Source organism: Leptosomus discolor, chromosome 1 (genome assembly GCF_034619465.1).
Source record: "Leptosomus discolor isolate bLepDis1 chromosome 1, bLepDis1.hap2, whole genome shotgun sequence".
Classification (NCBI taxonomy): Eukaryota; Metazoa; Chordata; class Aves; order Leptosomiformes; family Leptosomidae; genus Leptosomus; species Leptosomus discolor.
Window position 1 is genome coordinate 99,703,305 of NC_141391.1, and position 23,812 is coordinate 99,727,116.

The following is a 23,812-nucleotide window of genomic DNA, read 5'->3' on the forward strand; positions in this document are numbered from 1 at the left end:
AGGTGTGGCTGACAGAAGCAAATCCAGGCTTACTCTGGCATCTTCAGAAGGAATTGCCTACCTTCTGTCCTGATTTTGGGGAAAAGTGTTTGTCGCATGAAAAAGCTATGTGTTAGAGCTACAAAGCAGTACCTGTGACTGGCCTTTCACCATGGAAACCAGTATGACTGGTTTTGTTCTCTCTATAAGAACAAGCATCTGACTTCCCTTGCCTCCTTATAGGTTGGAGTTCTCATCTTTTTTTGAATTCATCCTCTTAAACGTGTAAACCCCTGTGTTGTCTTCATAGGTTAACAACACTCAATAGATACCTCTAGCCAGCTGACAAACTTCATCCTGATTTCTTCAGGTAGAATTATCATAAGGCTTTAAGGATTAACTCTAATAGCTCTACAGATACAAATATAAATAGCAATCGTTACCTCAGAAACCCTTTTTGTAGACATTCTAGATTTCAGGTGCACTTGCATGTGTTCCAGTACTTTGTCACCCAAGGATATTTTCCAATGCACATGGCAAAGGGCAGAGAATTCAATTTGCTATGTGGTTTAATAGACAAACTACATGCAATTTTGTAAACAGACTTCATAATCTATGTTTTGACATGGCTACTTTCCTACTCTGTGTCTACCCTTGAACACACAGGGGTTTATGTAAGGGATAGAAAGCTTTATATCATGCTCAAGAAAGGTTTTCTTGTGCCGAAATTTAGCTGTATTATGCCACTTGGTTTCTGGGAAAAGAATCGAGGCAGTTTAATCTAAGTACTTCAGAAGTTTAAAATTTTCAAATAAACATTATAACAGATATAGCCAAATTAAGTGTTCAAGAATCAATTGAACTAATATACACGTTTGATCACTTTTCCAATACGAAGTTGAGATTTTTGAATCTAGTTGATACAGTTTATATTTGGCAGAATTTAGCACTTCTTATCAAAACAATTCCAGGTTTACAAAAGAGTAGCTTTTAAGCTTAGGAGAAATGATTGCAGCAGTTCATAGCTGTGACTAATTTCAAATGTTCTAACTAGAGGCCATTAGAAATTTTCTGACGAATCTAGGTTTCACGAAGTTCACTTAGGACTTGGATGAACTTTCGTCAAATCTAATGTAGGTGTGCAAACACCTGGAATTGTCTCCCCAGGGCATGGGATTTGGAAAGCTGCAGGTCCTGAGCTTCATGGATCAAACTAGGACCTTTGAATGACCATCATATTTACAGACACTGCTCTGTGGCACTGGGCAACTGCAGCCTTCCAGGAGTTTCCAGTTGATCAGAAATTCGGCTAGACATTATTTTGGTCTTCTTTACATATCAAATGTGAAAAACAGAATGATGTTTCCTGTGGGGAGAAAAAAAAAAAAAAAAAGCCTTGTTTAAGTTCTGGCCAGCTCAAAATCTTAAGCGTTACAGCATACTGTAGAAGTACTTGTCATTTTAAATAATGTGTGGTCCTATTTACAAGTGACAGGAGTATTGTTCTTTGTGCACAATGAAAACTAATGCAAAGATCATAGCACAATAAAAAAGATAAAGATTTGCAATAACAACAGTTGCCCCTGGCTGCTATAGGAGCCCCATTTTTATGAATTAGCTATTACATTGTGCCTGTTTTATTGAACATCACCAATGCCTGAAATTGTACAGATCTTGTGATGAAACATGACTTCTGCCCAAGGAACTTCTGAAAGTCCTCTGCTCTTCCAGCCCACTGAAGTAGAAGTGTGATGGCTGCAACAGACCAGTGATTTGTCCCCAAAGGAACGAGCGATGCATTTCCAGAATGCTTTTTAATGTATCAGTAGTCATTTACATCTTCAATAATAGTGCTTGTTTAAGATATATTGATATTGTGAGAAACTCATCAGCAGAAAAGAACAACTTTTAGGTCATAATAACCTGTGTGTCAAATACAAAGCCCCCATTAGCATCAGCAGCATTGAAAAACGTACCTGAATGACTACAGGCTGGTAGCTACCAAATGGTATTGCTTTCTGAAGACCTTTGTTCCATATGAAATGAGTTAGTATTTTACCTGGTGCCTCAGACAGTCAGAGACAATGTCTGAGAGACACTGCCTTTGTATTTGACCTTTATCCTCAGGGCTTCCTCAAAAAAGCCATTTAAGATTGAAACAGGTACAGAAAGACTATCCTTTCTCACCTAGACATCACCTCAAAGAAATATTTCTGCGATGCATTTAAAAGATAATGTAAAGAAGCTGTTCCTCATTTTGCTAAATGTTTTGTGGATTTCTAATATTTTTAAGGCATTTAACTTTTAGAGAAATTAGGTTTTTGAAAAAAAAAAAAGTAACTTTTTCATGTGTTAAAGGTTATTTCTTCTAAATCATTAATTTAATGCTAAGCCACATAATGCTGCTAGCAGAATAAGAATTCACTTTAGATGATCTGTAGTTACCAAGTAACTGACTAAACTAAAAATTGTGCAGACATTTATAGTGAAGCAGAGTCATTTAAATCGCCTTGGTAATTTCAAGGGCTCTACATTTTATTAAGAAATACTATCATGTTTATATTTTTTTCTTCCAAAAAGTATTGTGCAGATGTTTTCTTTCTCCCAATATTTTTGTTTCTGATGTTTAGATCGAGCAAGAAGCAGCATGGTCTCCACAGAAAGTGCCTCCTCAACATACGAAGAGCTAGCGAGAGCATATGAGCATGCAAAAATGGAAGAGCAGCTGAGACATGCCAAGTTCACCATTACAGAATGCTTCATATCAGACACATCATCGGAGCAGCTCACAGCAGGGACTAATGACTACACAGACAGTCTGACCTCAAGCACGCCGTCAGAGTCGGGGATTTGCAGGTTTACCGCATCCCCCCCCAAGCCTCAGGATGGAGGGCGAGTGATGAACATGGCAGTTCCAAAGGCACATCGGCCAGGTGAGACGTTAGAGGTAACAGTTTAACCCTTGGGGTGAGCATTTCACCCCATGCCTAGCCTGGTTAACAGAAGAGGGTATATCACAAGGAAGAAAGAAAATGCACAATATAGCCTGTAACTACTTCCGGAGATAATTGCTTTTTGTCCCAGCTAATATAACCTTTGAGTATATTCTCCCATATACAGAAAAATTAGGAATTTGGAAATTTAGGAACAGAAAGGGACTGTCTAAGCCATCAAATCCATTCCTCTACAGCTGCAGCCATCAGGCAATAGACCCTTCCGGGATAAATAAGACCATATGGAATACATATGGCCATCTCCAACTCAAGCCACCCACTAGTAAAACTTGTCTTGAAGCAATACTTTGTGCTTCAGAGCGAAGGTCTGCTATTGGAACAGTTCATAAAGACAGATTGTAGAAGATGTACTATCCCTTCTGCCTTGTAGCATCTTGTCAAGTCATAATAACCCTTCAGTGATGTTCTTGAGCTGTTATACTCTCTCTTTGACATCTCCTAATATCAAACTAGGATTATTTAAAGGAGGGAGAATAAAAAATGGAGAAAATGAAGAGAGTGCAATAGCTCAAGGGCTGTGGAGGCTTCTACCTTCAGACAAATTTAAACCCACTCCAGCCTCTTACTGAATGAAGGTGCCTGAGGGACATCCATCTATTGGGCTCAATCAAATTTCCAGTTCACAAAGAATGCTGTTTCTAGTGATACCCTAGTGTGTAATAGCATAGGTAGATTACTTGTGGTACTCTGAAATCAAACACGTTATAAAGTCTTCTCAGAAGATTTGTCAGTCTTTGTTACAGAATACATGATATGACATTGTGGAGGGGGATTCAAATGGTAAAAAGCCATAACTGTATTTGTGAGCTTTTTGAAAACATGATTTATTTTATTTTATTTCATTTTTATTAAATTTTCCATGGGGTTATTTTCGTACACAGAAAGTAATCAGTAGTGCTCATATATGTAAAGAAGAGTCATGAATAAACTATGGCCTTTTGCTTCATATACACCATAAATGGAAAAGCAGTTGTTGTGAGGACAGAGGAATGGAAGATAGACAGTGGTATCAGGAAAGCCATTCAAATCCAGGACCTGAGACTGAAAAGAAGGCATAAAGCATTTTGCTAGAGAAAGCTAAAACAAGAACACGGGAAGAAAAAGACCAAGCAGAAGGTAGAAAGTTATAATACACAAGGCAGGAAATTAGTGTATCCTACAGAGAGATAAGAGGGAAAATAAGTAGGAAATAAAATAGTGAGAGAAATAACTGATTTCTGCATAGTCACAGAGTAGAACCACAAACCCAGAAGCTGTAGAAATAGATAAAGATAGAAATAATTTTCATTTGTAACTCAAAAAAAAAAAAAGACAAATATTTGTCTTTGCTCTGGTAAAGTGAAGCATCTGCATTAACAGCTAGATCAAAATTGCAGCCTCTCCTTCCAGTCAGTCAACAAACATTTTTTCTCATTTCTTTAACGAATAGCTTGCTCTCTTCCTTTCACATTCCAAACACATTATTTATGCATATTTTGTATTTGGATATATTCTAATATATTCCATATAAAGATAGTTTTCTTAAGGGCATACAGCACCAAAATTTGGTCCCCATGTTTGAGTTAAAAGCTTCCAGGTTGGAAAATCACCAGAGCCCCTCTGGTGAATTACAGACTTATAGCCATCTTTACCTCTCTTAGTTTAAATAGCTTGAATTTTTACCTGTTTTTCTTTATTAGCTTTAGTTTTCCTTTGTAGTGAGGAAATGAAACATATTATGAAATTAATAGTTAGCTTCAATACTTTAAAAAAAAATTGAGTGTTCCAGTGGAGTGAGTTAAATGTTGGCCCATAAATATTGAATGATATGTTATTAAAAGTTACTTTATGAAGGGCTTTAAACAAAACATATGGGTAGAAAGAATTTTCAGTAGTGTCAGACCGTTCAAAAATCAGTGGGGAAAGACTTACTGGGCATCTTTCTTCTTTCACCCACCACTTCAGAAATTCTGCAGGAGTAATTAACAACTCAAATACAATTAAACAAAGTAATTCTACATTTGGGGACGTGGACAAGAAATAAAAAAGTTAAGGTATTTCTATTAAGTACATTAGAACATCTGAGATGAAACACTGACTGTGCTTCTTTAGCACATCTTTGTTCTTCCTTGAAGTCAGTCTTTTCTTTCAAGATAAATTTTACCTGTTTGCATGGTGCTTTGCTTTTCTTCTCCCCCAACTCCATCTCTTTCTTGTACAATGTCACTTTCAATAACTTATGCCTCCTCCTTCCTAATTTCTGATCTCACTTTTCAAATTGCCTGTAACACTAGCTATTGCAACTTTTATGGTTGCAATAAAAGTTTGGGAGTATGCAATAAGTAATATTTTTTTTTAAAGTAATCCCCAACAACAAGTATAAGACAGTTTCAGAAAGACTGTAACAAAAAAATATTTTGATAAATGGGACATTTTGAAACTTATCTACCTGATGTCAAGGCTGCAACTTTATTCAAGAAAGGTAACAATGGAGTTTGAGGGTAAAGACTTCGTCAGCCATAACTGACTAAGCTATTACAGCACCTATTTCTTAGCTTCTTGCTGCCATAAGTGTTCAGTATTAGCAAACAAAATATTAGACCACTTGAGGCTTAGCTTCAGAAAACCTTCTTGTGACTTTCTGATCACATTCCAACTTGTGTCACTGATTGTTCCCTTGATTTTCCTGAGCATCTCACAGGGTTCTGTATAGTCAAGCGTACTGATCAAACCACCTGCTTTATCCAACAGGCAGTGTTCGAGACTTCAGGTTGCTCCAAACTGAGCTAGTTAATGGTTAAGAGTAGGGAACCTGAATGCTATTTCATGGGAGGAGGAAAAGTGGCAATGAAGATTCAATGACTTGTATTCTGGGGGCTGACAACTTGATGTGATGTTCCTAACTTCCATACCATTTTCATTCAGAAATTTAATCAAAACATTTGATCACCCCATCAGCTTGAATTATATTTGAATGGCTCATCAGATGCCTAGGCAAGCTTAGTAACTGATCATTTCTAGCACTGTAACTATGAAGTAGGACTGTCTTTTCAGAACTTCTACACATTACATACAACTCTAACTCCATAACTAGTAATGTGTAATAGTTGATTGCCTCATGTTCTAGCCCACTGTAAGTTTCTAATAGAAGTTTTCACTTCCAGTCAGCTGGTGCTGTACATATACACTCAGGTCAGCAGTCAGAACTGCTTCTGACTTCTGGATCTCTACACCTTTTCCCTGACATTTAGTTTACAAAAATAAGAATCACTTTCATGAAGTCATCTCAGACATGGGAGCTCAAAATGCATGGATTTTCCCATGAAAAAATAATGATAATTTTATAAAGAAAAATAGGGCAGTCACACCTAATGTCACAGTAAATAGCAAATAAGAAAAAAAAAGGTTAGTTTGGCATATTGAATCTGAGGCATGCACCAGGACTTCAGAAAGATCTGGATATTTGTCATAGTTATTCTTTTATAACTCAGACTGCCAAATGTATTGTGCTGTAGTACACTTCCACATTTCAGCTGAAGTTATTGAATCACGGAATCACAGAATGGTTGAGGTTAGAAGGGACATTTGGAGGTCATCTGGTGTAACACCTTCTACTCAAGCAGGGCCATCTACTGTAGGTTTTCCAGGATCGTGTCCCATTGGGTTTTGAGTATCTCCAAGGATGGAAACTCCACAACCTCTCTGAGCGACAGTGCTCAGTCACCGTCACAGTAAAGAAATGTTTTGTGATGTTCAGACAGAGCCTCCTGTGTTTCAGTTTGTGCCCATTGCCTCTGACCTGTCACTGGGCACCACTGAAAAGAGTATGGCCTCCAGCATGTAGTGGTGCATGGTGTTGTTCCTCTGCAGGTAGAGGGCTTTACATTTCTCCTTGTTGATCCACATGAGGTTTGTGTTGGCCCATTTCTCCAGCCTGGCAAGCTCCCTCTGGATAGCAGCATGACCCTCTGGTGTACCAGCCATTCCTCCCAGTTTTGTGTCATCAGTAAACTTGCTGAGCGTATGTTCTGCCCCACTATCCAGATAGTTAATGAAGATGTTGAATAGGATTGGACGCAGTATGGACTCCTGGGGTACACCACCAGTTACTGGCCTCCAACTAGACTTTGTTCCACTGATCACCATACCCTAGACCCAGCTGTTCAGCCAGTTTTCAGTCCACCTCACTGTCTGCTCATCCAGCCCATAATTCATCAGCTGCTCCACGAGGATCTTACAAGAGACAGTGTTGAAAGACTTCCCGAAGTCAAGGCAAGCAATATCCACTGACTTCCTCTCATCTACCAAGCCAGTCATTTCATCACAGAAGGTTATCAGGTTGACCAAGCATGAATTTCCCCTGGTGTATCCATGCTGACTACTCCTGATCACCTCCTTGTTCTTCATGTGCCTGGAAATAGTTTCCCAAACTAGCTGCTCCATTACCTTCCCAGGGATGGAGATGATGCTGAGTGGCCTGTAGGCTCCTGGGGTCTCCTGCTTATCCTTCTTGAAGATAGGAGTGACATTTGCTTTCTTCCAGTCTTTAGGCACTTCCTCCAGCTATCAGGATCAATCAAAGATTATTGATATTGTCCTCACAATGACATCTGCCTGTTCCCTCAGCACTTGTAGGTGCCATCCTGTCGAGGCCCATGGATTTACATATGTCTAGTTTGCTTAAGTATTCCCTGACCTGATCTTGTCCACCAAGGGTAAGTCTTCCTTGCTCCAGACTTTTCCACTAATCTCTTGGACCTGGGATTCCTGAAGGCTCGTCTTCCTGGTAAAGACTGAGGCAAAGAAGGCATTCAGTACCTCAACCTTTTCCATGTTCTGTGTCACTAGGTTCCCTGCTCCATTCAGCAGCAGGGCTGCATTTTCTCTGGCCTTCCTTTTGTCACCTGTATACTTATAGAAGCCTTTCTTGTTGTCTTTGACATCCCTGGCCAGATTCTACTCCAGTTGGGCTTTGACTTTCCTAACTACATTTCTGCATGCTTGGACAGTGTCTCTGTGTTATCTCCAGGTTACCTGTGCCTTCTTTCACCCTCTGTGTACTCCCTCTTTGTGTTTGAGTTTTGCCAGGAGCTTTTGGTCATCCATGCAGGCCTCCTGGCGTTTTTTCCTGAGTTTCTGCTCATTGAGCTCAGTGAAGGTGATACTTGAATATCAATCAGGATTCTTAGACAAGAGGCTACTTCTTGTTGTCTATATGAGCAGCTGTAGATGTTTTCTGCATCATTGTCTTGACACCAGGCCAAACTTTCAAGTATAGCAAGAAAGTGTTATTAAACAGTTTTCAATAAAAAATATTTCAGGAGCTTCATTTTTCTTAAACTTTTCAAAAGTGATAGCTACAGGAAATGGAACAGGGAAGTAAGATTATTTAATTAATTCCTACATTCAGTATTTTGAAAGCATATCTTATGCATCCTTGCGTTCTGATCTTTACGACTGCATAGACAGATTTTTGGAAGAAGATCAGCTAATTCGTAGGTTTTGCTTCAGCATCAACAATACATCATTATTTTTTCTTTTATAATAACACATTAAAAGCCATCAAGTAAACTGGAATTAGTGCTTAACAACAGCTTCTGCATAGCTTCTGAAAAATGAAAGGATGGATGCAGACATGCACATGTGTTTTTGTGCACTTCACAGAGCTGGCAGACCTAATCTGCCCAGGCCTTGAAGGTGACCCACTACAGATAGTGACATTTCTCAGTAAGCCATCAGAATAGTCATGTGTCCCAGAACACACATTAAAAGAGAAAATTGAAGCAATACAGATAGCACTGCAGTATTTTAAACATGTGGGATAAATCACATCCTTTAGAAAAGTGGGTCTTCAGTTCCTAACCTCTGTGCAGTGCTAATATTCTTCATGGTATAAAAATGATGTCGGTACATTGTTAAAATTGCATCTTTCTCAGCATCAAAGCTCCCAGAAATTTGGGATTATGATTACTGTTCTCCTCCCCACAGTAGTCACTAACTAGAAGTTTGGTTAGCTTGATCACACCCTCAAGGAATATGCATACTGGGCAACCATTTCAACAGTATACTAGGTCTTTCCAGATCAAAACTGAGGCAATTTTTCATATTAATATTCAGAAATTTCAACAATTGTCATCCAAAGTTTACTTAGAAGGCTGACAAATTAATTAGTCCTTTGTCCTCCAAAGTCATCATTCAAGTCTTGCATTCAGAAACTGGGTGGAATGGAAATTGGGAAGAAATATACTCTTTTCCTCCTTCCCACTGTGCTATCAAAGAGTCTGTAATGTAAAGAAGTGGAGGATAATTGTAGAGGTTGAAAACTTCTTATAATAATGTTTCTGTTTTCTGTTTTAAAAATACTAACGACAAATTGAGTTATCATAACAATTATTCTTAACTGCAATAAACATTGCAGTAGCAGTTTATTAAAAATAGATTCTCGTTATTATAATTTTAAATCTCGGTAATAGCCTCAGCCGAGAAGCCTCTTGGGTCTTTTTCCTCTTTTTATTTCTAAATTATTGTGCTTGAGAAAAGAACAGCTATTAACTGGGAAATATTTTGATATTTCTATGCTTCCCAAGTGCTATTTATGTCTTTTTTTTTGTGGACGGACCACTTACTCGCATCCTCTGGCAATGGAATACATGCTTGGAAGAAATAATATCTGACTGGTGCTTGAATAGGAATTATCCAGAAACATTTCATCAGGTCACTTGCTATTTGCAGAAACCTCCTTTTCACAGAGGTACTGCAAAACTCAGACCCTCAGACTGTATTTTTCTCTGATGCTAATGAGCTCTAAAAGGAACCTCTTCAAATATATGACTTTATCCTTAAGGGCTAGTTTGACTTAGACAAGGCAGAAACTTGTCTACCTGATGTCACAAAACAAGTACAAGCTCATTTTGACAATCCTACTTCCTTGCCTCTTTGGAGATCACATTAATACATAAAGCCTGAAGGACTAACAGCATCTCAGATACACTTCCAGAGAAGAGTTATCATTCACTGGGTGTATCAGACTAGGAGATTTTGAAATCCATTTAAAGTATCCCAAGATTTTGTATCTCAGAACCTCCTCTACAAGCTTTCAGCTGATGAAAGGAACCAGCTTGGAAATAAACCTGCATGTGAGTGGGCAGAAAAGGCAGTTGCAGCTAGGCAGAGTCTGAAAAAAAAATAATTTCCGGAGACTGATTTCACAGCCATGAAGATGGCAAGAACAGCCCATTCCTCCATAGGGAAGCTGAATGCTTTCCTGAGTGCTTTCCTGAGTTCATATGCCTGCACAAAGCAGGAGCACCAGTTAGCTAAACCCCTACTCCACTGGGAACATTTTGCTCCTGCTGTCCTGGTGCTGTTGGTTGATGTGCAAGGGCAGAGCTCCATCCTCTGTCTGCCAGACCTCCTGCTTTGCCTCTCCATCCCCGAGGAGGAAATTTGGCCAGCAGCCACCACTTTCTTGGAGCAGCCTGGGGACTAAACAGGCCTGCTCTCGGTAAGCAAGTATAGACAGTTCTTTGGTCTGGGGTTTTAAGTTGGGCACCTAAGTCACACAGCCTGAGTCTAGCCCTAAGTCTACTACATATTTACTAGAGAAGAACACTGATCTAACCTCTCAAGCTTTGCTGAATGATCAAGTTCTTTAAGTATTTAAGGTGCCTTAATTAGCATTCTTGGTCCAATTTACAAGTTTCTTGCTCCTTTGACTAATTCTGCCCACCTGAATGGCAAAGTCATAGCTTGTAGACAAGCCTTAATCTACTGAATGCAAGTACTTTATTAAATCATTATTTACAAGGGTCCCTTAAAATACAGTCTGGACACCACCTGCAGTGCATAAATGTTTTAAATACCCAAGTCAAGAAACAAATCTTCTTTTCCAGTATTCGGTCACTACAGCTAAAAATAAGCTGCTTAACGCAATAAGAAAAATATGAACCATGCAGTAATAGAAAGCAAAGTATATTTCCAATGTCAGCCCTGTAACCCGAGATAAAGAGATGCGAACTCCTTTCCACTGATCTATGAGTTCAAGGGTGAAGGAGTTATTTCCCTCTTCTACTCAACGCAGGCAAGTGTGACATAGTGATGGAGTCTATTTAAAGACTTGCTTTCTATAGAAAAGTTGCTGACGGCGCTCTAAAAGCTGCAGCAGTAACTGAATCCGATACAAATTTGGCCACTAGGGATTCAGTAATGGCTGGGACTCTTGACTTAGGGCTTCCAGCTCACCTCCTTTTCCCATGCCTATTATGTTATTCTGATTAACTAAAAAGGGAATTGCACAGTTCCACAGCTTCCAGATCCAAAACTGAATTTCTTGAAGGTATGGGGAAATCTGTGTTTGACCTTTTTTTGTTCAGAAATCCCACAGCAAAGCACAAAAAGTCTAATATACGGATTGTTTTCTTTTTTAGTTCTACACTTGCACTGTCTGGTTTCAAATACAATAGAATATACATATAAAAATATATAGGGGTATACACACACCTTATTTAGTGTATATATAGAACAAAGAAATCACCACCCTGACTGCACAACTGAAGACCAAGTTCCAGTGTTGAGAAAACTACATAAGGAGACAAATCAAAACAGGCAGGTGGGAAAACAGTGAGACAGGCAGACAAGTTGTAAATGGGGAAAAAACTTCTTGCCAGTATTTTTAGCTGTAGTAAATACCCTTAACACGTATGTTAAGTAACTTGTATGTATATTTACACATATATGACATATTCTGAAATTACTCCCCTAGACAAGCATCTCTAATGTTTCCATATTAAATTCTCCAGTCCCTGGAACACCTTCTTTTTATTTTCTATTGCTCTGTTGGAAGACTAGGAACATATCACAAAGAGATAGACTGTGTCATTTGCTTCTTGTCACAGAAATGGCACATCAGTGATGAGAGCAAATTGCCTTTATCCTGTCTCAGGTTTTATTTCTGTGGAGTATCAGGAGCTTTTTCTTCTTTTGCTGTGAAAAACTGGATGTTCTGCAGGGATTAAAACCATCTAATTCTGCATTTAATTTGACATGACTACACACTTGGAATCATTGGCGTGCATTATTTTTCTGGTGGATTTACAGAGAAGAAGGTTCACACTGCAAGTTTTTTAACCTTGCCAGTACAATAAAAATCAACAGGTTACGATGAGAAGCTAAAATATTATGAGATCAGAAAGGAAAACTGTATTGCTGTGAATCATGAGTAATACTATTTGGTTTTTTGCTTTCTAGATTAAAAGTTGCATATTAAGGGACACTCCATTTCAAGAATGCCCTTTTCCTATCTTTTTATTACTAAAAAAATCTTTCTTATTAAAAGTGAGATTTTTCTAAATTTGAATTTAATTTAGTTTTTCTAAAACTGATTATTTGCTTTGTGGTTTTGGCTTTTTTCATAAGCTGCAACTATTAAAATAGACTACCCATGGTTTCTGTGGGTTTGGAGGCATTGAATTCGACTGTAGATAGTAGAAAGTTTTATGCCTAAAGCAAGGATTACATTTATCAGTAAATTTTTGGCTACTTTAATGTTCTTACAGCCATAACGACAATATTAATTTTCTAAAACTACCAGCAAATGTTCCAAATCAAGCCAAAGATCCTGTGGCCACTGCAATTAAAGTAATAGATGTTTAGAGCAGTTCTGTTAAGAGTCCTTACCTTAAACCTCACTTCCACAAAAGCTAGATTTTGCCTGTTCATGCCATTTTAATTTTGAAAATGTCAAAGCATTTCACCTTTATAGTGTTGAGACACAGTGTGTGTGATTTTTGCATGGGCTTTCAGTCGGCCCAAGGTAACCAAAAGCAGTTGTTTCCATACAGGCAAGAACTGATCTAGCCTTGCTTTAAGGTCCTTGCAGTCATTTACAGCTGTTACTACTTTAACTGACTTCACACACAGCAGGCTCAGCCAATTTCACCTGTGCCAAGAGGACCGTAATGTAATTTGAGATCTGTAGGAGAACTGAGAGGCTATGGCATCTGAAAATGTAAACCAAATCTTAGCTGCAAGAAAGGCCACACTTGTGCTATTTTTTGAAAGTAAAGTAGAAATGGATGTCACTAGAGAAACAAACTTTTAACAGTACATTCTTAATCTGACTGTAGTGATAGTCTTTGCCACCCACATAGGAGCTTCTGTATATGCTGTCCTTTAAAGCATATCTAATATATGTGTGGATGTATTTCAGTATTGTTCACCTTTTTGTGCCAGCATCCTTAATTTAAATGTGGTGGTGAACTTTCTGGTCCCAGTGGACTAATTAACAAAAAGGCAATGATGCACCTTGTCAGCATCACTCAAGTTATTCAAACTGATGGGCAGACCAAAGTACAGTCATTCATCCATGAATATGTCTTCAGCAAAGCAGCAGAGCAGCACTGATACTGGTTTCCTTGTTATAGCCTGACCTCCCCATAACTATTAGTAGAGTGTTATGCTTACCGGTCACCTTGGCACAATCGATTTAGACTGTGGGTATGGTGCAAAGCCTGTTGAGGTCAACAGAGAGGGTTCCACTGATTCCAGTGAACACTAAGTACAGTTCGAACTCCTCACCTCTCCAGCCTCTGTGCTGAGTCTAGGCTCCCAAGATATCCCAGGAATAAACCCGTGAAGGATGCCAGTTTCCAAGGAGTCACGATTGACTTAACCCTCAACTGAAGTGATGCAAAATTGAACGGTTTCCGTTCACTGCACCCGGGATCAGTAAACGAGTCTTAAAACTGCAGCGTTGCTAACTAGAGGCACCTATGTGAGGGCTTCAGCACAGCTTTCCAAGCTCAGCCAGTGGGCAGGAGAGCGCTGCCTCATAGCATCCTTAAAAATGTATGAAGTAGCTTGCGTGACAAGGTGAAGACAGAAAGGGAGAGCTCCCATACTTCAGTTTTCTATCATCGTTTCATAATTTATTGCAATTTTTTTGACTTTACTTTTGGAGTGCATATTGATTTACATGGTGAAGTCCCTTTTACAAGAATTACATTTAATACAAGAAATATATTAAATTACAAGAAATACATACAAGAATCCCTATTACATTCAATCAAAACAGGAAGGCCTCAGTTCTGCAGGTGCACTGGCCATGTGAGGCTGAATCATAGAATCATAGCATGGTTTGGGTTGGAAGGGAACTTAAAGATCATCTAGTTTCAACACCCCTGCCATGGGCAGGGACATCTTCTACTACCCCAGGTTGCTCCAAGCCCCGTCCAACCTAGCCTTGAACACTGCCACGGAGGGGCAGCCACAGCTTCTCTGGGCAACCTCTTCCAGTGCTTCACCACCCTCGCAGGAAAGAATATCTTCCTAATCTCTAATCTAAATCTCCCCTCTTTCAGTTTGAAGCAGTTACCCCTCGTCCTACCGCTACCCTCCCTGATCAAGAGTCCCTCCCCACCTCTCCTGTAGGTCCCTCTTTAAGCGCTGGAAGGCCGCTGTAATATCTCCCCAGAGCCTTCTCTTCTCCAGGCTGAACAACCTCAACTCTCTCAGCCCGTCCTCACAGGGCAGGTGCTGCAGCCCCCTGATCGTCTTCGTGGCCCTCCTCTGGACCCGCTTGAGCAGCTCGATGTCTTTCTCATGCTGGGGGCCCCAGAGATGGACACAGCACTGCAGGTGGGGTCTCACCAGAGTGGAGTAGAGTGGGGGAATCACCTCCCTTGACCTGCTGGCCACGCTTCTCTTGATGCAGCCTAGGATGCCATGGGCTTTCTGGGCTGCAAAGGTATATTACTGTGTCATGTTCAGCTTCTCATCACCCTAAGTCCTTCTCCACAGGGCTGCTCTCAATCCATTCTCCTCCAAGCCTGTATTTGTGCTTGGGATTGCTCCCAGCTATGTGCATGCAGGACCTTCATGACATTTTCATGGGCCTACCTCTCAAACTTGTCAAGGTCCTTCTGGATGGTATCCACATGGCATCTCCATAGGGTCTAAATCTATCTGGCCCCTGGAGTTAATAATATTTTCCTTCCTTACACTGCCAGCTCAGTGGCAGAGAGGCCCTTAAAAATATGTCAGTTCTCCTTAAATTTACTTCTGAAAAGTACAAAGCATCTCACAGCTCTTTTAAAAGTGCAGCAGTGTATGAGAGAATAAAGTTCTACCTAGAGAAATACAAACCAAAACCATGCTTCAATTCCTGTTTCATCAGACCTTTCAGGAGTAGGCAACAATGCAATAATCAAGTCTCCTGGCATTCAGTTAGATGCACAGTGTGCTATGTTGGTGTAGAACAGATATATCTCAGTTAAACTATAGCAGTCATGCTTTCTACTTGAAGACACATTGATTAAGGACTTTTTCTTGGAATTAGAAGGCTTAAATCTAAATAACAAAATGAATCATCTTTTAAAAAGCTACCCACATTAGTTGGAATCCTCATTTTCAGTCACTTAAACCTCATTTCCAGCAAGTGTAAATCAATTTATTCTTTTGCTGAAATCTGTACAGCTACTCTGATTTATACCAGTAGCAAATTTGGCTCCTGAACTGGTTTTACTGATAGCCTGGTGTTTCTTAAGAGCTATCTCCAATGACTGTAGTGAACAGCAACTGTTGTTTTTATTTCGTTGTGTAAAACATAGCTGGTATTTTTAATGCTTTTATGAAAATGCCAGTTTTAGCAGACTGAAACATGCAACACTTAACTAGATGTTATAGATCTTCAAATTATCTATGAGGGTGCACTTTTCATGGAGAAAGAAAAATAAAATATGCCAGTTATAAAGTACAGCCCTGCAAGGATGATAGGGAATTCTGATTTCTCCATCTAGAGATGGGAAACTTGGCATATTTTTCTGAAGTGTTTTGGCTGTTTCTTATCTATATGATCACAAACATGAACAGCATAAAGATGTGATTTTATGTCATCTGTTGACAGACTGTGAGAAGCCCAAAATCTGTAATGGTGTCAGTCACAAAGCCATGAAGGACAAGTTAGCAGCTGAAATGCATCCAGACACCTTGTTGGCCTTGTTCAATGTTATACATTCAGTCAGTTTAAATGTGCCCCCTAAACGTTGGGCACTTTGATCATCTTGGACAGCCGAGCAGAGGTTGAAGCTACTCTGAAGAAGGGAAGAGCTTGTGCCTGCTCTCACAGCAGCTTCTTTGCTAACGAGAAAGCTGTGCCCTGCCTTCTCCCTCCTTTCTCTCCCCTTCTGCATGTGGCTGCTCGCCAAGACTGTAATTTAAGGGAGCACTTGACCCTTTTGCCTCTTATTCTGGATCATCATAGAGAATTATTAAATCCAGGTTTTGTATTGAAAAAGTGAGCTCAGGAGTCTGTGAGCTCCTGAACTTGCTAATGGTGTGCTCCTGTTGACCAAAAGCAAGCTGAGGTTCCCATTCATTCAAGCAGTCAGCAGTTTGCGTGGGGAAATTTCACCTCCATTTTCATTACTGATCCATACGGGCTCTAGAGAGTGGAGGTTTGTTATTCAAAGCATCTTTCAGAAATTTTTTATTGTTCAGTTGTGACATTTTACTGCAACAATTACAAGAAAAGAATAATTATTAAACAAAGAGCATTGGGAAGGCAGTTCCATACTGAACAGATCCTGGCAGCAGAGGGGGGAAAGACAACAAAAAACCCCAAAGAAACATAGGCATAAGTTAAAGCCTTCTTACTGCTTTGGTTCATTTCATCATCCTCCAAGTTTCTAACAAGTATGCACCTGACTCTTCATCTGGGTGCTGGAGTCAAAGGAGGTACCACAAAGCTGAGCTGGGTGCTGGGAGCAGCTGGTTACCTCCCCACTTCAGGGCAGGAACGACTTTACATCTGGAAAGGATCCTCTTGCTTCCCTTTGCAGCATGTCACTTTTCCTGGCTAACAGGACAGGAGGGCAAAGCCAGCACTGGGCTCTTCACTGAGGCACCTAGGCGGAGACCTGTATCAGCCAAGCAAGGAGGTGCAGGACTGAACATTTTTACCCCCCTGCTTGGCTGAGCAGAACACAGGATCAAGGTAACCAAACAGTTGGCTTTATTGCTCATTAGGTGCCTTTCTATCCGATGCTGCAGTGTGCTGCAAGCCTTGCAGGTCTGACTCTTCGCCTGCTGGTGTGGAAATGATTGCAGCACAGTGCAGATTGTTCTGCGGGTTCAGTGCAGGATACAGGGACAGAAGATGGACAGTGAGGGAGAACCAGCTCAGTCAGTTTCAAAAACTGACAGCAGCAATTGTAAGAAATGTTATTGCTGCTATCAGTCCAGCTTCAGATCAAGCTGCTGCTGTCTAAGAAAGCTTTGCCTGCTAGCTTTTAAGGACGTGTCAGTTTTTGAAGGGACAAAGACCTCTGAACATCACTTCTAGTCTTTTTTTCATCACACTTCTCACCTTGGCCTTGCAAACCTTTCCTAGTTTCTAATCTAAGCTTTTCCTATAGGCAGTCTTTTTCCTGAAAAACAGCATGTGAGTATCAGCAAATAATTTGCCAATTTATTTACCATGCTAGCGAGCTGGAAGACTTCACTAAACTTTTTAATCAGCATAAATGTGAACTTAAATGCTTCTCCTTCTAAACTCAGGACAACAAAGAGATGCCCAATGCAATGGCACTCTTGTCTTCACCAGCCTTATTATACCCCTCAGCACTGCACAATGTCATGAAGAGTTGTATACTTGGGTCCCAAATCAACATAATTATGTCAGCAAGGCACCTTACCTTACCTTAATGGAGCTGTATGGATTCAATTCTGGCATGAAGTCTGATCCTGTGAGATCATGCCAGAGATCTTTAAGAGCTTTTTTTAACCACTCACCTATTGAAGTAAGATGTGTGAATGCCCTGTTCACCCAATCTTTTCCTTAACTTTGTTAAATAAAATATCCTGACATAGTCACCAGTCCTACTTTATAAACTTTTCTGAAACAACCTTTCAAATAGCATGGAATTTCCTTCACATGGCAACTGAAACTTGAAAATCATCGGGCAGTCATCATCACTGAGGGTATCTGTGTTAGAGCGTTGTGAAGACAAATTGCTTTTGCTTTAATGAAAGCTATGATTCATGAGAAAATGCATATAGCTATCGTGACAACTTGGTAAGAGCGTCTTTTTTGCAGTCTGTGATGATCTTTGTGTTGAATATAGCATAAATTGTTAGATTTTTCTCGAATGAAAGCAAAAATACATGCAAACTCTCTGGCATTTGAAAGAGGTAGGAGGTAAATCTTTGGGGAGAAAGGAGTGCGCCCCATCTTGATTTAGTTCTGCAAACAAGATAGCTGTCTTGAATAAAATCTCGGAAGAGATGAGAAGCGATATTTTTCCCTCCATGTAGCCTGTCAAATTCATCCTGACCCTTCCAATACCTGAATCTGACCTCCAGAAGAAGGATAAAAATAGCTAATGTTTTTGCAAAATGTTTTATATCAGTTTTGTTGTACTAAAGTGAGGGTAAATAATTTTCACCTAGTGCTGTATTAACTCAGAAAATACTCCCTTTTGTGGTAGAATGAGTTGCTTATGGTAAATATCATAGTAAGTGAGTTTTAGCATTTGTTTACAGATATTTCTTGAAGCCAACATTTTCTTAAATGTATTCTACTCAATAATTAATTAGAAGGTTGGCTGGCTAGAACAAAAAAAGACTGAGGTAGCTTAAATTGCCGCAGTCAGAAATTCAGATTTGATTGGATGTTTATTATTTGTGTACAAACTCAGTGTTTCTAAATACAGCAAGTTTCCCTTTTTTAAAAATGCATCAGAAAACTATAGATTTAGAATATCTTTCACACTAATTAAGCCGAAATGCATGAATTATTAAACATGCTCATTTGCAGTGCTCATGCACTTGAAAGGTTTGCTTTCATTACTAGCAAGGCACACACACAGCTGAAAAGAGGTAATTAGAGCATCAAAGGCAATGAACCATCCTGAAACTTCATAATGCTTTGCCTGAAAAAAATCATCATTCAGCTGAATAGCAAGAAACCGTAAAAATGTCTATACTGTTGTGTCCAGAAGGATTGGAACCAGTCTTTCCAAGTAACTCCGTAGATGTGGCAAGAGGCCTTTAATCTTCCCAAAAATACCTTCAGTATTGATGTAGGAATGGCAAAAGTGAACCCCTGTGTTTATCTTTCAAAGTCTGTGTTTTTAAATCAGAAATGCATTAGTTCTTATAAATCAAAGACTTTTTTTTTCATCCCATGAGACCGTTTCAATCCTAGCAAAGAAGAAAATGTTCCATTCTCAAAATTTTTCCTTTCCAATTATTTTAATACTCTGCTTTGTTTTATAAACAGTTGCAGGGAAAAATGCTTCTTGCAGATAAGAAGGGGCACTGGCACTTCTTATGATAGGAAAATGTGTACATCATATCAAATAATGAGTGCTCTGTATAAGGCATGTCAGAGAGTGTGTGTTGAGTATCCAGCTTTGGAGAACAAGTTACACTCTCTGGTTTCTCATTACTGCAATCCTATTGGAAGTTTGCCCCCAGACATTTAGAAAATTACAGTAAAATGACTGCACATTGTTTACACAGACTATTGACTATGCTTTCTTATGTAGATTTAGGGAGGAAAAAAATAGGTCTTTTTTACATAGCCTGAAGCTCTTCAATACACGTGAGAAATGTCTAGACAGCAGCTTGAAAACCAGCCTTCATCTCTGTAAGGTTCAACTCATCTTTTTTATAGTCCGCGCATATCTGTTGCTCTCAAGAAGTAGCGATGTCTTAAGGTGCAGAAGCAGCTCTCGGATGTGACCGCAGGGGTCTGCCAATGAGCCATGCTCTGGCTTCTGGTCCACACAAGCTCCTTCCTGCAAAGCCAACCATAAAACTGAAAATGCAGTAGTAAGAGGGAATGCATGTGAAATGACCTGGCTGATCTTAATAAAGCATCGGGCATTGTGCCGCCTGGAAGCAGCCCATCACAGTCAGTGTTAGGGCAATAGACATCTTCAGGAAAAGGCCTGGTGTTGCAGAAAATTGGTTTTCTTCTGCCGAGGTTGAGGTAGCAAGAGAAAAACCCTGCATTCTGACCCAGCAGCCTCTGAATATCCCTGACAAAAGGGAGGGTATTACTTTGGTATTATAGTTAGTCACAAAGTTTTCACGCCTACTGTTGACATCTTAGAGGTGTGCCTTTGCTGCCTGCCTTCGCTGGGGCCCTGACAGTGATAACCCACGTCTGAGGCAGCCAAGCGAAGGCCCTCACCACCGTCATTAGTGGGTAGAGACAGGTTTGCGGGGGCAGCATCACTCGCCTCTACACTCTTGTCTTTCTCCCCCACTGGGGAGGAGTGGGTAGCAATAAGGCTCCTGATTTAGGATACTGTGATGCTGCAAAAGATACAGCCACAGGGAGCAAGCAATATAAGCGTTTCCCATCCAGGCCATCTCCTCCCTGCAGCCCACGGGGAATGGTCAGTGGAGCAAACTGCCCCCACAACTGCATTTTGGAAGGACTCAGTCCAAAAGGGAACCAGAAGCAAAATAACTGGGATGCAGTGTGGGTGGCCAAGGGATCAGGGTCTCAGTGCCAACACGTCAGCAAAGCTGTTGGGCAGCATGGACATAGTCGTGGGCTGCTCAGTTCGATGCCTCTAGTTAAGTAGAGCCTCTCTCTTGACAGGTTGGGAGGCGGGCCTGTGAGAACATCATGAATTCAACAAGGCCAAGTGCAAGGTCCTGCACGGGGTCAGGGCAATCCTAAGCACTGATACAGGCTGGGCAATGAGTAGATCAAGAGCAGCCTTGCGGAGAAGGACTTGGGGTGTGGGTGGATGAAAAGCTGAATATGATCCAGCAGTGCGGGCTCACGGCCCACAAAGCCAATCGCATCCTGGGCTGCATCAAGAGAAGCGTGGCCAGCAGGTCTAGGGAGGTGATTCTCCTCCTCTGCTGTGCTCTGGTGAGATCCCACCTGCAGTGCTGTGTTCAGCTCTGGGGCCCCCAGCATGAGAAAGACATGGAGCTGCTCAAGTGGGTCCAGAGGAGGGCCACGAAGATGATCAGGGGGCTGCAGCACCTCCTCTGTGAGGACAGGCTGAGAGTTGAGGTTATTCAGCCTGGAGAAGAGAGACCTTACAGCGGTCTTCCAGTGCTTAAAGGGGGTCTACAGGAAAGGTGGAGAGGGACTTTTTACAAGGGCATGTAGTGATAGGACAAGTGGTAACAGTTTGAAACTGAAAGAGGGGAGATTTAGATTAGATATTAGGAAGAAATTCTTTCCTGTGACGGTGGTGAGGCACTGGAAGAGGTTGCCCAGGAAGCTGTGGCCGCCCCCTCCCTGGCAGTGTTCAAGGCCAGGCTGGATGGGGCTTTGAGCAACCTGGTCTAGTGGAAGGTGTCCCTGCCCATGGCAGGGGGGTTGGAACGAGATGGTCTTTAAGGTCCCTTCCAACCCAAACCATTCTATCAGTGAGTCAGCACCTGCCTGTGCCTGCCGGTTCTTGTGTCTGTATCCTGATGTACTTTACCCCAGCAGCAGGCACATTTCTATCTCACGTGAAATAGGTCTCATATACCGAATGTGTTTGGCATGAAAGATACTACAGGAAAATAAGGTAATTATTAAAACCAATTAATATTACCACAATTAATTTCTCAAGTGGCAATCAGTATGATTATAAGCACAAATCTCCCCCTCTCTCTCCAGCCTTCTATAAATGTTCCTGTGGTGTATGTCAGCCTAATCTTGAGATAGGCACATTTTACTCTATGGAGGTTAAATTCTGTGTATCGTGCATCTCTGTTGGAGATGCAGCTAGAATAAAACATATGGAGTCAAGACAGTGCCTGGGGGATTTCTACAGGAATACACAGTGGTTCTGTCCAAATATAACTTCTCGGCAATTCTCTGTCTGTGATCTGAAATTATGGATAGAGCAGATGCTGTTAGTCTTTTAGGTGAGATTTGCAATGCTTTAACTTATATGAGAAGCAAAGGACCTGTTTTATTTTCGATCATTGGACAACTTTTAGCATAATTAGGAAAAATGAATTTGTTATACACTGTTTTATTATGAAGAACTGCTTTCCTGGTTTACTGTTTATGCCACTTGCACAGGTCAGCCTCAATTTCTGCTGCTGTAAATAGCTCTTGTAGACACAGGTGTAGTAGTGCCAGGAGTCTTCTACTTCAAACATTCAGAACGCATCCCATCTGTAGATGAGTCTATGGTTTTAATATCAGCCATAAAAAGGAAGCTATATACCTGCAGAGATCTGTAACAGAAGGGGAAATACTGCTCTCAAATGCACCTGTAAGTGCTTTTTTCATACATACGTGAAGTTACACCATTAAATATTTTTAGAAGGGAATGTCATTATATGCTTGATTGCCTCTCATTTCCTTGAAGCATCTTTATGAATGCCTAACATGCAGGGCTAGAATAAATAAGCCAATCTGATTTCTGTAACAGGTCTAATACATGTATAGATATGTGGAAGGTAACATTCACCCTGCCTAACTCCAGACAGCAGGTCCAAGGCACCTGTTTGAACTCAGTAGATTTGGACTGAGCAGGCTACAATCATCAGACTCACATAGAAATGCTCAGGAATTAGGGGAAATAATGAGTAAGGTTTTCTTGACAATACAGAACAGAAAGGAAGGTTGATAAAAGATCTGGGGTGCCAGCCTTAACGTGTTTTTTTGCCACAAAGCAGCAGCATGTTGATGGCCACAGTAGTAGAAAATCATTAGTGGTTTAAACACAGTGATGATGGATGGCCGATAAATGTCATTGTATTGGGACAAGAATGCTTTTCTCTTTTATTCAGAAATCTCTTTAAAATTATAGCCTTAACACTCATGCATCCATTTAAAATAATTTGGTCATTCTACTGCAGATTGGGGGTAATTAATTGCAACTGTGAAGGTTTTCATTAAAATGGAAAATAAGAAAGGAAATCTACTGAGCCTCCATATTTTCCAAGTGTTGACAAATGAAAACCAAGACCTTTTCTTTCAGGATTTTGGGAAAAACTTCCTGATCTTTTCAGTTTATCTTCTTCATGCTGTGAGCACACGTAAAACACATTGCATTTCTCATTATAGTCATTCTACTATGAAAAAAAATATTAATAGTGAATACTTACGGAACTGCCCAAAAGGCTGACAAACAATATGTCAATTATAAATGCCGCAGCTGGATTAATGACACGTACTCTGGTTTTATGGCCAAATCCATCAGCTTGACTCCCCTTGCCGTTAGGTGAGCGTAACACCATGCGTGGCCCTAAGTAAGGCCTTGTTTTTTACTTTTGCCTCCCCAGGTGATCTCATGCATTTGCCACCCTACCTTAGGATGGACTTTTTATTGAACCGTGGCGTGCAGGGCACGAGCAGAGACCTGGGTTTGGGGCAAGCCTGCTTGGAGCCACAGAAAAGCCGAACCTTGAAGCGCCCCACCGTCCTGGAGCCGATACCCATGGAGACATCCTCCACAAGAGAAGTACAGTCATGGCAACCTGGTGCTGTGGCAACGTTACCTCAGCGAGAAGGAGCTGAGCTAGGACAGGCAGCAAAAATGAGCAGCTCCCAAGAATCCCTGCTGGACTCCCGGGGCCACTTGAAAGGAAACAATCCCTACGCAAAATCTTACACCCTGGTATAACAAAAAGAGCATGGCTGGACAGTGGCTGTAAATATTTACACTGAAAAAGAATTCCAATGAAAGCTACCTTTTTTTTATTGAATTCCAATATTTATAATTAAAGAAGAAGATTGCCAAAATATTTGACAAAAAAAAATAATAATATAAACAACAGACAGTGCAAAGACTCTCTTGCTTTTTTTCTGTCTGAGTGTGAGCTTCATCTGACTGGACATCTGAATTTTTGGGTAAAAGAGTCCA

At 40.5% G+C, this 23,812-nt stretch overlaps 1 protein-coding gene across 2 annotated transcripts in view; it reads left to right on the forward strand.

The window, feature by feature from the left end:
- Nucleotides 1-23,572, forward strand: part of DSCAM (DS cell adhesion molecule) — a 405,653-nt gene extending 382,081 nt beyond the window's left edge. The window contains exons 31-33 of one of the 2 annotated variants that reach the window (XM_086481614.1): nucleotides 2,610-2,912; nucleotides 20,592-20,599; nucleotides 23,294-23,572. In XM_086481614.1, the coding sequence (XP_086337740.1) occupies nucleotides 2,610-2,912; nucleotides 20,592-20,599; nucleotides 23,294-23,572 (590 nt within the window). Of the gene's footprint in view, nucleotides 1-2,609; nucleotides 2,913-20,591; nucleotides 20,600-23,231 lie in introns of both variants that reach the window. The other variant, XM_086481606.1, reaches the window with a different exon arrangement.
- Nucleotides 23,573-23,812: the final 240 nt, after the last annotated feature.